The sequence below is a fragment of the Castor canadensis genome, chromosome 11 (assembly GCF_047511655.1).
Source record: "Castor canadensis chromosome 11, mCasCan1.hap1v2, whole genome shotgun sequence".
Lineage (NCBI taxonomy): Eukaryota > Metazoa > Chordata > Mammalia > Rodentia > Castoridae > Castor > Castor canadensis.
Window position 1 is genome coordinate 42,718,740 of NC_133396.1, and position 15,084 is coordinate 42,733,823.

The window sequence follows — 15,084 nt, forward strand, 5'->3', positions numbered from 1 at the left end:
GCACCACCATGCCTAGTACCTCAGCATTTTTAAGCCATTTATTTTATTTTAAGTCTCATATAACACCCTCACATACAAAAATATTGAGAGGAGCTAAGCGCCAGTGGCTCACACCTGTAATCCTAAACTACTTGAGAATCTGAGATCGAGAGAATGGAGTTTCACAGCCAGCCAAGGCAAACAGTTAACAAAACTTCATCTCAACCAATAGCTGGGCAGAGTGATGTGCACCTGTCATCCCAAGCTATACAGGAGGCTGAGATTGGAAGGCTTATGGGTCCAGGCCAGTCTAATCAAAAAAATTAGCAATGATCCCCAACTCAATGGAAAAAAGTTGGGTGTGGTAATCTGAGCCTGTCATTCCAGCTATGGCAGAAAGCATAAAACAGGAGGACAGCAATTCAGGCCAGCCTGGGCAAAAAATGAAACCTTATCTCAAAAATAATCAGAGCAAAAAGGCCAAGAAGTGTGGCTCAAAAGGCAGAGTGTCTGTCTAGCAAGTATGAAGTCCTGAGTTTAAACCCATACCACTAAAACAAACAGACAGAAAAAAAAATAGAGGGGGAGGAATGGTATGCCACTGCACCAAAAGAAAAACAACTAGGATGGCAAGATAACTTGGTAACAAGTCTTTTGTCAAATGGTCGAAGAATGAAAGAAATTTTTCTGGGGCAAGGGGTAGATTGAGAGAGTACTTAAGATCTGTCTTCAAGGCTGGAACATTGGCTCATTCCTATAAATCCCATCTGCTCAGGAAGCATAGTAGGAAGATCCAGGTTGCAAGCAAAAATGTAAGACTCTATCTGAAAAATAACTAAAGTTTAAAAAAAAAGGAGGGGGTGCCTGGGGGCATGGCTCAAGCCTAGCAAGCACAGGCCCTGAGTTCAACCTCTAGTACAAAAAAAAATCTGAAACTCATATACCTGTGAAGAAGACTATTTCTATGGGCAGGTCCTGGTCCTCTCTCACCTAGACAGTGCCAAAGGCACAGTAATAAGCACCTTTACTTTAGTCATCTCCTCACTTATTCAGATCCTACTCTTATGTTAACCTTTCACTGCTAGAAAGATGATTATTTCTTATATAGATATATTCTAGTCACATTTCATATTTTTTAAGAAACACACACTTTGTGATTATATTCTGATTACAAAAGTAATGTTCAGTGTAGAAACATTCAAAACTTATTTTAAAATATTAAGAAAAATTAAGAATGCATGTTAGCCCTTAAATTTTTAAATAATGTAAAGGAAAACGTAATCATACATAAATTGTTCACATTGTAAGTTAAAGAACTGCAAAATGTATATCTCATTCAATTCCAACAGCCTAGCTAACATTTATTGAGCCCCTTCTATTTGCCAGAAACTATGCCACATGCTTTATACACATTTCCTTATTTAGATATCACAATAAGCTCTGTGAAACGGGTACTATTATTGACTCTTGCAAATGAAGAAGCTGAAACCCACAGAGGCCAAGTGAGTTGGCTAAGGGCTATGAAGCAGTAGCAGAGGGCAGCCATTCAAACCCAGGCAGTCTGATTTCAGAATGAGCACATTTAATTGCATACATCAAAAAAATTTAACAACAGTTCTAAGTCATGTTATAACACAAATGACTTTCATTTATTTTTGTGATTTTGTTGTGCTTTCGCTACTTCTGGATGTAAATTAATACTTTTGCTTGTTTCTTAATGTCTAAGTAGAGGTTAGACAATCATCTGCAGAAGTAGGACTTAAAGCTCAGATTCCTGCTAAGGATCTGCGACTAATCAATTAGTGACAGGAATTATTTTTTTCAACCAGAGGACTACCACAAAAAAAAAGGAACAAAAATTAATACATTTAAAGAGTTATAAAAATTTTTTATCATATTCTCCTGTTTTATAGATGAAACAGGCTCAGAATTCAAAGTTATACAATGTCACAAAGGTAGTTTGTGTCAGAGCAGAAACAAGAGTTCTGACCTTCACTAAACTTCGCTGCCAACATTTATTTGACCAAAACAAAACATACTCTCTCCTATTTCCTGATGAAGATTCACTTATCAGAGACTAAAAATTGAAACATAACAGGAAACACAAATGCTTCTCTTTTTTCCCCTCAGCAATTATCCAAAGAGACCTGCTTGGCACATAAAAGCACATTTTCCCAGCTCCAAGGTAGGACAGAAGTAAAAGGCATTGGTAAAGACAGAAGAGTGGAAAATATCACCTAAAAAGTAAGTTGAAAGACTTGTTAGTTGTTATATGAAAGAAGAAAAACTAAAAAAGTAGATATGACAAGAGAAACAGAAACACCCAGGAACCCAACAGAAGGTACTCTATTAACCAAAGATAAAAGAGTTCCTTCAAATTCTGAGAGAAATGTTCTTAAGAGTTTGAAAACCAACTGACTGACTTTACCAGTGTATATCTGTCATTCAAGCACTCAGGAGACTGAGGCACGAGGTCAAGTTTGAGGCCAACCTGGGCTATACAGCAAGACCCTGCCTCAAAAAACAAAAATTTTACAGTGCTGGGGACATGACTCAGTGGTATAGGTAGAAAAGGCTTGCCTAGAATTCCTGGGTTCAATCCCCACTGTGGGAGGGGGGAGCGCACAAACTAACTACAAAACTGACCTGTGTAAAGTCAAGACGAAAGAATGAAATGTATAATCTTATAATTTTCATATATTCCTGCTGGTAATCTCACAAATTCTATTTTCTCACCTTTAGATTCCAACTCTTCTCACCTAAAAATTTATAGTGAGTATAACAAATTATAAAACTAAATGTAAACTATATAAACTATAAAGGGAAACAATGTTACAACTTCTAGCAGGCAGACAAACATGACAAGGAGAATTACATATAAAGTGTTTAAAACTTATGTCTACTTCTAACATACAACCAACCAAAAAAAAAGATTCACCAATACATCAACATGAACATAAAAGGTAAAATGTAACATATCTGTGAGTAAAGAAGCAGCAATACATCCCTCATTTTACATATCTGTGTTACCAGTTCATAAAATTTAGACCTTTTTATTAAACTCTACTGAAAAGTTACTGACCTAAGGCCAAAACACCCGTAACTCTAGTTTAAATGTAGTTACATACCATATGATTGTGAGGAAGTTCCTTTACCTCTCTAAAGTTTCTGATGCAGAGTAGAAATAATAATAATCACGTTCTAAAGGATAGAAAAAACACTGCACAAATGGTAATACTTTTTTTTACTACTTACAACTTCCTTTTATGTAAAAGAATCACATCTAAGACACTAAATGAGCCCATGATGTCAACAGGGCAGACATTATCCCCATTTTGCAGATGAAAACACAGAAAACTAACATTCAGAGAGAAAGCTAAAGTGACTAGACAAGGCCACACTGCAAGTGTCAGGAACTTCTCTTAATACATAGTTACTCCAAACTTTAGGTAGTTAAGTGTTTCCTCATACCCAAATAACTTTGAGGACTACCAATGAAAATCTGTCAACAATTAAACAAAAAAAAATCACTTGAGATTGTTATGCAAAAGGTCATTATCTGGGCATAAAATTACTATTAAAAATAAGTTATATTTAAGTCACTAAGTTTCTAAAAGTCCTGCTATTTACTAAGTTAATGCCATGCCTCTTTCACTAGACATACATTTTGTTAAGTCGGGGTGGGGGGGTGCAGTGAATGAGGGAAGCATTTCATCAGAAAAATGTAAGTAAGTTCTCTGAAATTCAATAGGATAATACTCCCAAACCAATAAAACATAAGCTGGCAGGGTGGCTCAAGCAGTAAGAGCGCCTGCCTTAGTAAGCGTGAGGCCCCAAGTTCAAATCCTACTCCTGCAAAAAAAAAAAAAAAAAAAAGCCAATAAAATATGAATAATGGTAGGCAGCACCAGCTTGTAGGCTGTAGTAGCAACCCTAGACCAAACAAGAATGACACACTGAGGTTTAAAGAAGATATGCAATCTGGAAGTATGCATCTTAAGTTATTGCTACTGCAAAGTAATTAGTACCATTTATGGTAAAAAATATGTAACACTTTAAAATATAACTCTCAAGTCTTTATTCTAACAGGATGGAATTCCAAATTATCTTGGGGCTACCTTGTCTCAAGAAAAGTTCTTTTGATGATATAGTCAATCGTTCAAAAGCCACTCTTACTTACATTAAAAAATACATAGCTGTATCATCACAGGCATAAACATTTGAAATGGGCAAATATGGAGTCTACTGAACATACTGTAAGATACTCTAGTAAAAGAAGTTATTATTTATATTTTACATTAAAATTTTCTTCAGCATACCTCCAGGAGCTGTTTACTGAACCCTAAGGCATAGTGTGATACAGAAATTTACAAGGTGCTGCAACCTCAAACATAGTTCACATTCACCTCAATACAAACCAACTTTATATTCTTCAAAATCAAAACAAACTTTGTCTCATTTTTCCCTGCCTCGTCCCCAAGGAAACTGGAGCATTCTAAAGGATGTCGAATGAAACAAACCATCTTTTATAAATACAAGTCAATCTCCTGCAAAGAAATAGCTTAAGATGCCCTTATCTATACTTCAGTATTGATTCTAAACCTTTTAATAGTTTAAACTGACCACAAAACTCCCCTTTAGTTTCTTCTATAAAACGTTCTCCTCCTTAAACTTCCTTCAAAAAATGAGCCTTCCTATACCTCCCATCCATTATCTTATACACGTACACACAGGCATACATACACACACACACACACACACACACACACACACACACGCACGCACACCCCTCCCAATGAAAAATAGTCTTGAGACTTAACAAACACATGTGCAAAACATATGTTCTTAATACAGTGCTTACCCTTAAAGACATGTTATTATAATGTAACAATACAGCCTATATAGGACCTCAGTTCACAATTGGAAGGTTAAAACAAAAATGCCCTTAACAGTCTTGAGTAATTTAAAGATCAAAGATGAGACAAAAAGAAAAAGCAAACTTGAACTACAAAAAGAAAAGATCAAAGATATAAAAATAAGGCATTATTATTTCTGTATTATATCACTAAATTTCACTGAAGGACAAATCTCCATGTTAAGCATATTTTTTTTTCAAAAAGCAGATTTAAGATTCTAATTTCCTACTGGTCAAAAGTAATATAGAAATAGTAAAAAGTTGTAATATTTAAAATAAAATGTAACTGGCCAAATGCTGACGCAACTCACAGTAACCTTATGACATTTTACTATACTTCCCCAAACTTGAAGAACCATATTATATGTCACAAATTAGATGATAAAGTAGGAAGACAGATCAATTGTGTATATCCATGATAAGTTACAGAAGGATGCTACAATATTCTCTAAGTATTTGTCAATGAATGCTGAAGTAAGGAATAATAATAATATATTGACTAAGGTACATACCAGGAAGTATCCAGAACTAGTTACTCTCTCTTATTTACCGAAAATACAATAATCAGTAAGCTGTAAAGAAAATATATGATTCTTATGTTTGCATAATTTTAGATTTTTTTTAAAGTGTTCACATCATTTAATCAGATAATGGCAAAAAATTTCTTTGGGACTTACCACTAACAGAGAGTGATAAACCTGAGATGGCAAGTTAATCAGATTCAAAACCTAACTCAAAAAACATGTTTGCTCTATGGAGGAAATATAAATATGTATACGTTCCTGCTTTAAACCCACTTATTTTTTTACCCATTCCCAAAGTATCACTTAACTTATACAACCTAGGCTATTATAAACACTGAATTAAAATTCAGCTTTTCACATTTAAAACAATGCTAAAATTACCACTTTATTTTAACCAGTCTACCCTTCAACCAGAAATCATATAAAAATCATTCCAACAGTCATGTCCTGTATGCATATAACTGTACTGGACACTGGAGTCACTATGAGAATTCAAACAGAGACTTCTTGCTTTTTATAAAATTTATACTCTGTTTGGTAAAAAGAAGAAAACAAAGCTAAGAGGTTCTCAATCAACCCTCCTAGGGGGAAAAAACCTTATAGTGGATTCTGTAAAACTCCCAGGTGACAAGGACATCAAGAAGTTAGTAGTGAGTTTAGTCTGTAAGTCTTCATGAACAAAAACTGAAGTTTGAGCAAGAAATTCAAGGATGGACAGGAGAAAAGCAGGAATTAAAGCATTCAGACAGGCCAGGGACTAGTGGCTCATGCCTGTAATAAGGTTGAGAGTGGGAAGATCTTGGTTCAAGGCCAGCCTGGGCAAATAGTTTGTAATACCCCATCTCCAAAATGGCTGGAAGTGTGCCTCAAGTAGTAGAGTGCCTGCTTTGCAAGTGTAAAGCCCTGAGTTCAAATCCCAGTCCCATAAAAAAAAAAAAAGCATTCAGACAGTTACCCACCCACATAAACAAAGATGCAGAAGCAGGAATAAGCATGACGTATACAGAAGAGACTAAGCCAACCTGTCTGGAAAATAGGTGCTGCTGAGGCATAATGAGAAAGAGTTTGGTAAATTAAGTGGGGTCAGCTCCCAATAGACTGTTGGGTCACATAAAGATCCTGTTCTTTCAGCTTGAAAGAACCTTAAAGATTTTCAAGGCAATTATTTTTCAACAGATGAAGAAATGTAAAATCTATGAGAGCTAATGGCTGGAATAAGAACAGAAGTGGTAAATAACAAAACAAAACTCAGACCCCTGTTTAGGAACCCCGTTCAGTAACAAACATGGTATGATAAAGAAAGCACATCTGTTCAAGGACTGATGAGAACATCAATATATAAAGATCTAGAAATGTACACACAATAAAGTATTGTGTCTTGGGAACTGGAAGAGACTGGTTTCCGGAGGTTATAGAACTTCACAGTGGCATTACAACTGAGCCAAAAAAAAAAAAGAAAAAGAAAAAGAAAAACACTGTGTTTTGCCAAAAGGAATCATTTTTAAAGAAAGCAGCAATCCAGAAGGAAAAAGGAGGCAGAAGCTAGTTTTCAGAGTTATAAAGGAAATGGATGGATAAACAGAAGAGGCAGCAGGTAGCTGGCAACAAAATAAAGAAAAGGATTGGTCCACAGAGAGAAAGCTGCAGGACCAAGTAAATGTTTGATTTCCAGGGGAAAGGAAATCTAAGTGTTTGAGGGTAAAAAAGGAAGAACTCACTGAAAAACTAAATCAGATCCTAAAAGGGGAGGTGGGGGGCTGGGATGTAGCTCGGTGGTACAGTGCTTGCCTAGCATGTGTGAGGCCCTGGGTTTGATCCCAGCACCAAAACAGAAAAGACAAAAAAAAAAAAAAAAAAAAAAAAAACCTCTCCCCTAAAAGAGAGGTGGGGGCAGAGGGGTGCAAAAAACTAACTGAGGACCCTAGCTTAAAGAAATTACTTAAAAAAGATGAATTCCAAAATAAAAAATAAGTTTTGTTTGGTTTTGTCTGGGGGGGTGTTGCCTTTTGGGGGGGTGATGTAGTGGGGTTTGAATTCAAGGCCTCATACTTGCTAGGCAGGCAATCTACCACTTGAGCCACTCTGCCAGCCCTGTTTTGTGTTGGGTATTTTCAAGACAGGGTCTCTCAAATATTTGCCAGGGCTGGCTTCAAACTGTGATCCTCCTGATCTCTGCCTCCTAAGAATCTAGGATTACAGGGATGAGCCATAGGTACTCAACAAGAATAAGTATTATTTCTTATCCATCATAAAATACTCTCACCATAAAAGAGTACTCAATTTCAACTAATCATAAGGGCTTTAAAAAACTGCAGACCATGGCTCTGGCAGGGTGGCTCAAGTGGTAAGATAGCCTGTCTAGAAGCATGAGGCCCAGAGTTCAAACACCAGTGCCAGCTAAGTAAATAAAAAAATTAAATTGCAGACAATACTTAAGAAAGAGGTTAGTTTTTTTTTAATCCAAAATAACTTAAAACTTTTACAAATCTATCTGGCCCAATTAACATGTGGTTTGTAACAGGATGACACTTACCAATCATTTTTATACTATGAACTTTACACCACATAGTCAAAAGACATTCTGATTAGCATTTCAATGTATGGTAAGAACCAATATGCTATTATAAATTTAAAACTCAAAGTTTATATTCCATTAAAAAAAACTGGATATTGAACTCAGGGTTTCACGCTTGCTAGGCAGACACTCTATCACCTGACCACACCACTAAACCTGTATTGTGTTGGGTATTTTCGATAGGGTCTCACGAACTATATGCCCATGGCTGGCTTCAAACCTCGATCCTCCTGAGCAGGTAGGATTATGGGCATGAGTCATTGGCAACTAACTAAAACAGTATTTTGGGTTGTCTCATTCTCACTCTAGAAATCACTTGCTTTTTCAGTCTATTAAAAGTCCACTGCTTTCTTAATAAACTCTATTATTTTTACTATTAAAAAAAATCTTTAGCTGGGCACTGGTGGCACACACCTGTAATCCTAGCAACTAGGAAGGCAGAGATCAAGAGGACTGAAGTTCAAAGCCAGCCAGGCTAATAGTTTGTGAGACCCTATCTCAAAAATACCCAACACACACACAAAAAAAAGGGGTGGGGAGGAGGCTGACAGAGTGGTTCAAGTAGTAGAACACCTGTCTAGGAAGCATGAGGCCCTGAGTTCAAACCCCAGTACAACTTAAAAAAAATAAAAATAAAAACCAAAAAAATTTTGACTTTTATATACTATTTCACATAACAAAATATGGAAAACAGTGCTTAAATGAACATATTTACAACAAATCATTTGGGGATGAGTTCTTTCAATTTCTTTTTTTAAAAAACTTCAAATATCCCTATGTCTTCCTTACACCCTTTCAAAAATAAAACCCTACAAGGACCAGTGGGGCAGACACACAGCTAGGTGGAAGAAAGTAAAAATGTTCTAATTGGTTAAGAAACAGAGCTAATGAGGCACACTTAAAGCTACACACCTAAAATTGGCCAGTTTCAGCTTACAAACTTACCACTCAGCACTATTAAAGACAGGTTTAGAAGACACAGAAGATATAACTGATGCATTCAGTTTTCTGTTCACCACCTTTGCAATTGTCATTTCCCTAATCGAGAAGGTGATTACCTCTAAAACTGGTAACACTTATTCTAAATACATTATCAGCAAATGACAAGAATTATATATTTTACCTCCTTGGAAACAAGGATTTGAGCTTAAAATGTAAAGATGAACAAAATGATAATTTATTTAAAAAATCAAGGTGGAATATACCATTTCTTTTAACTGCTTCTACTGCATTAGCTGCACCAAGCTGCTGAGCAACACCCATTAGAGTTCAACATACCTGTAATAACCAGAAGCTAGTAATTCACTTGTGCTTCAATTACAAATATTATAAGTACAACCCAAACATCAATTCGGTCATAAACAGAGTTGCCAGCTTTAGACGTGTGTGCTCCCTGAGGACTGAAGTAGTTCAACATAAAAGTCTAGCCGTAATAAAAAGGAGAAGCAGTGGCTCGTACCTGTGATCCTAGCAACTCAGGAGGCAGAGATGAACAGGATCACAGTTTGAAGCCAGCCTGGGCAAATAGTTCTCGGGACCCCATCTCAAAAACACCCACCACAAAAAAGGGCTGGTAGAGTGGCTCAAAGTGTAGGCCCTGAGTTCAAGCCCCAGTACCACAAAAAAAAAAAAAAGAGAGAGAGAGAGAGAGAGAAGCTTGTGTCCCCTTGGTCCAGTGAAACAAGCACAGAAAACATGAAAATTTCAACACTTTTAGAAGTAGTGAAATAATTAAGTTTCTATAAATCTCTCTCAATACATACAAATCTTTTACCCCCTCAATAAAAATGTAAACTCTTCAAACTGCACTTAATGGATTATTAAAACATATTTATTCACCAGGAGAAAAAGCACTGTCCTGATTGTCCAGCCCTCAGTACTGTTCATACTGAGTCTTGTTATTGGGTCTGTCACTTTAACCTCTCTGTAACTCAGTTTTCTCACCAAAAAGAGTCATCTCTAATCTTAAAATGAACTCTAATTTGAATTAAACATTACCTCTATAATAAATTAGCAGATATAAATACCTCAGGTTAAACTGAAAATTCTGTATTTTTGCATCTCAAAGTACGTTTCAACAGTGTAACAGAAAAATGTGAGGAATTATTTGTCTTACGTAACTTTCTCTTAATTATAACATAACGAATACAGAAAAATGGTGTTTTAGAAACTTATGTCCTTAACTTTTAACAGCTGGTGGCAAGTCTTTATTCTACAATATAGATAGCAAACAACAAAGCCTAAGGTCAGTTAGGGGACAGAAACAGTGTTGGGGTACAATCAAAATCAGTCCTTTTTTTAAAATTTAGAAAACTATCTTTTCTTACATGATAAATGAGCCCTGAAGGCTGGCAGAATGGCTCAAAGTGAGGCACTGGGCTCAAACTCCAAAAAAAGATGAATAAGCCTCAAGATCAACAGGTAAGTAAAAACTAAAGAAATTCTCTTAAGTTGGAATGTTTTTTCCTAATTTTTAAAAGCTGGGAACATTGTAAGGTGACTCCTTCTAAACCCTGCATTCAGATTATGCTGTCTACAAGGTTCAGTTTTGGGGTTCTTTGGTATGCCTTTTAAGTCCTCTTTTAAAATTATGCAGAGAAAGTCTTTTCTATCAAGTTGTAAGTCTAATATTCTATCAATAATGCAGTCTGTTTTAATGGTAATATTTTACTTCATCAGATGGATTAGTAGTAGTATAGTTGGTTTAGGTGCCTTTCCGTCTAGAAGCAGAAGGATGAATGACCAATTCCTTCAGGTCTGACAGCTTTGTAATTCTACCTATGTAGCTTCTTCTCAACTTCCTCTTTCTATTCCCAAACTAGCTTTCAGGTAAGTCAGAAAAACCATGAGCCCCGTAAGGAAATTTTTAGGGAACAAATTAAGGAGAAATCCTTCCCTATACCGTTCAGCTCCCATAATCAGTTTTATGATTTGACCCAGTAAACAAAATTGATTGACTCAGTCCTAAATAATTCCCTCATCACAGGAAGTCCCTGCTTGAACTGCAGCTGTAAAACAATAACAAAAAAAATCCCTTTAAACCAAACTCAACTACCTGTAACAGCACATAGTTAAACTAATTCCCACCGACAAAAGATTATGTGCGCATTCACTCTGAGCTGCCCCAGGATTCGGTGTAAAACTCGGATGATGAAAAACATACATATATCAAGACCTTAAAAGCTATGAAACTTTCTCCCCCCATCCCAAATATTCTCAATGAAAGTTCTCTGCTCCCACGAAGCGAGTCAAAAACAACAAACCACTAGCAAAATCATCAGCTCCAGGACGACAACCCAGCTGTGTTAGCTCCCTCCTGTCAATGGCTCAGAAGCTGTTTCTCCCTTTACTCCCCGATAGCCTCACTCAAAAAAAAAAAAAAGCAATACACACATCCTCGGACCTGGCAAGAAAGGGGGTTGGGGGGAACTGCAATTATCAAGGAAGGGAAAAAAGGGGGGATTACTTCAGAACCATGATTCCCACTGCAAACAGCAATGAAGGAGGCAGTATTGTGTCGGGATAAAGGAGGACACCGACGTGGGACATTAAAAAGATGTTCAGTTGTGTGTGCACTTGGAGCTCTCAGAGGCCGACTGAGTCCAGGGAGCAGAAAGTAAGAAAACCTGTGCTTTCCCGGCTTTCTTCTACTCTTCCCCCTGCAAGAGGGGAAGCTAAAGAAACCGGGGGGGAGGGGCGGGTACAACAAGACAGGCCTTAGGGTTCCTTCAGTTACTCACACACACCCAGTTAGGAGGGTCTCAGAGGGAAGAGAAAGAGGGAACCCCTAAATATCACCCACCTCCGTTCAAAATGAAAAAAAAAAAAAGAAAGTAAGGGAGAATGATTAAATCCAGATGTAGCGCCCCTGAAAGAGCCCCCAGGTCACTCATCCCCATTAGCACCGGAAGGGCTGGGATGAGGGGAAGGAGGGTTGGAGGGCTGGTCAGGGCAAAGGCCCCACCCCCCCGATTTAGGAGTGGAGAGGAGCCCCAGCTCCCCGCTGTCCCCTCGGGGCCCGCACCTCCCTCCTTGGTCACCCCCACCTAGCTCCCCTTCCCGGCCTTTCGGAGTCTCCCAAGCCCCTGGCACCGCTGGGGAGGCGGCCGTCCTTCCTCCCCTCACCCACCCGTCCCCACCCCCACTCGGCACCCACCTCCCGCCCGCCGCGGGCCCGTTACCTGCTCGTCGAAGCGACTGACCACGGCCTGGACCCATTCCACCGGCCTGTGCGCGGCCATGTCCTCCCCGCGGCCGGGGGACAGCGGACGGACAGATCGGCCGGCGCCCGGGGCCGGGAAGAGGGCGGGCAGCGGAGGCTGAGGTGAGGGGAGAGACGAGGAGAGGGTCTGAGGAGGGCAGGCTCCCAACGTTCCCACCGGGGTGGGGATTGAGGGCTCGGCGCCCAGCCGGGAGGGGAAGAGGGGAAGGGGGCGTTGGCGAGGAGGCAGGGGGGAAGGGGACAGGGGGAGGGGGACCCGGGGAGGGGAGGGGACCTCTTGGTCGTTCTCCCCACTAGCGCTGTCTCCCCTCAGCCATCACAGCCCGAGACGCCGCCATGACACCCCACCGGAAGTGGGATCCTTTCCACGGCCCGGGGAGAGGGAGAGCTTGCAAGCTCGAGATTGAGAGCGCGGCTGGGAGAGGGGAGGGAGAAGCGAGAGGGAAGGGGCTTTCTGCGCATGCGCCCGCGTCGGCCGGTTTCATTAATGAAAAAGCAAGTCCTCCTGGAGGTGACGTCACCTAACTCTTCCAGGCCCCCGAGGCGCGCGTGCCTCTGCGCCGTGGGGCTCACCTAGACTCTCACTGGGCTCGGGTCGTGAGAGTCGGAGCTGACCCCGGAGCATCTGCTCCCATCCCCACCGCCGCCTCGGGCTGCCCCTCCCCTGCCGGCCTCCGGGTTTGGATGGCTCCCGGGGCTAGCTTTTCTCCCAGCGCGCAGATTTCTGCCGCTGATCTCTTGGGGACGCTGTGCCTAGCCTTCTTGTGCCTTCAGCGCTGACAAAAAAATAAGGCACACACCCTCAGGTCCTTCGTAGCTTGTATAGACTGCTGAGAAACGGCGGGGCGGGGGGGGGAGGGGGGAGGGCGGGGGGGAGTGAGGCCCAGGGAGATTCCATGATTTTTTTTAAGGTTGCATAAAAATTCCAAAGCTAGATGCAGTGGCGACCAAAGTACTCAGACTGCAGCGTCCAAGCCCTTACTTCCTTTGCTAAACTGATAGGCACCCAAGTTAATGAAACTTTTACACACAATTGATAATAGGATTCAAGTTTCACCATCCTCAAAAGGCCTTGAAAGGGCCTTGCATACCTAATTCAACACATTCATCATCTTATTTCAGCCTTTCAACTAGCCTTCCCAGTAGACACAGTAGCCCTCACCTAACTGAGGAACAGGTCGCAGGAGGTTCCCTGACATGCCCAAGGTCATGGAGTTGATAGGTGGCAGACTCAGGATGCAAATGCTGGTGGTTTGACTCCAAAGGCAATGGAAACAAGGGCCTTCCCTATCTATACCTAATCCCACACTTCGTGTGGAATTGGCTGTGCACTTTTCCAAGAACAGGATATTGTCCCAAACATAGGATGATCTATCTGTATCTAACATTGAACTTTGTTGTTAAATTTTATCTTCCTTGGTATGTTTTACCTAGATTAATGTTAAAATGTGTTTACATATTCTGAGTACACACTACAGTAAACAGGCCACACAGAAAGATTCTAACTGGGTGATAAGATGAAGTAAAGATACAATTTTTATTTTACCACAGAAAATCCACAAAGGCAATATCATGTACAAAAAGATATATCTGTAGGAGAAATTTCCAGTCTGTGTAGATTGGTGATTGTCCAAAATACATATTAAATTAATATTTCATTCCACTAGAAAACGGACAGGTTGGATATTTCTTTGCTCCCTTCTTGCAGAATGCAGCCTGGAGACTGACTTCTTTTAGATGATGTCACAAATTATGACAACACTAAAAAGTAATGGGAGAATATTAAATATCTCTCTGTGCTTTCCCTCAAATAGGACCCCTGAAAAAATTCTCACTCTTACCCCCAACTAACTATGCAGACCCACAACCTTACTTTCCTTTTCTCACCGCTTCTGAAAGTCCCTAATTACTTCCTTGTTGCCCTGGCTTTTTGCCTGACTATTCCCCTCATCATCTTTGATACACCAGACATGACTATTCAAGCCCTCAGCTCCCGTGCCTCCAATGACATTCCATTGCTAAGGTTTTTCTGTTTCCTTCTCCTTGTCTGGTTTCTTCTGTGATGCCCCATTCCTCTCTAACCCTCTCTAACCCTAGGTGTTAGCCTTTTGCTCTTCCTGTAGTCAGGCTCTAGCCATCAGGCCATTAATTCACCTTAATCTGTACTTGCTATCCTGTTTCATCCCCCTGAATACCAAGCCTCTCGTTACAGATGGAGGTCTAGCTTTCACCCCAGCCTCCTCTCCAATAAAGTCACTCAGTGATACTGAACCAATATTATGTGTCCAAATACCTATTATATACTGTATACTTTGTTAAGCAGTATCTATGCTTAACTGTGTATGACAGGAGTTCTAAACCAAGATGCCAAAGAAGGCATTGCGTAGAGTGCAGTGAACCAAGAAAAACACACACACATTTAAAAGGACAGCTGTCACTCAACTAGTCAATTTCTGCCATGCAGAAATGTTGACCCAGTGTTGCTAGGTCTTCTGGTTACTCAAGAGAAGCTGGAGATCCAAATTTATGAATAAAGTTTTCCAGGTTTTTACATTGTGGCAGCAATTCACATTTTTAAAAAATGTTGTGCAGCCAAACAAAATATATCTGTTGTCTGAATTTGGCTCAGGGAAACTAATTTGACTAGCTATAGTCTAGTGGAAAGCATGAGCTTCTGAGCAGACTAGGTTTAGGTTTCTATCCTAGCTTCTCCTATTCTGCACTGCCCAGCATGATTATTAGGGAATACATACAAGTGTTGGTACAGTTGTAAATATATCTCCCTCATTCATCCTCCTTTTTTTGGTCTGGCAACCATCTCAGACAATTGTGTTCATGGGTTTTATTCAAGGTCCCAGCAGCATTCCCT

The 15,084-nt window shown here is 39.9% G+C and overlaps 1 protein-coding gene across 9 annotated transcripts in view; it reads right to left on the reverse strand.

The window, feature by feature from the left end:
• Window positions 1–12,309, reverse strand: part of Nf1 (neurofibromin 1) — a 272,178-nt gene extending 259,869 nt beyond the window's left edge. For 8 of the 9 annotated variants that reach the window (XR_012438691.1, XM_074046430.1, XM_074046427.1 and 5 more), the window contains exon 1: window positions 12,175–12,306. Coding sequence is in view for 7 of the 9 variants with exons in the window: in XM_074046430.1 (XP_073902531.1) it covers window positions 12,175–12,234 (60 nt within the window). In the remaining 2 variants the exon portion in view is untranslated. Of the gene's footprint in view, window positions 1–12,174 lie in introns of all 9 variants that reach the window. The other variant, XM_074046432.1, reaches the window with a different exon arrangement.
• Window positions 12,310–15,084: the final 2,775 nt, after the last annotated feature.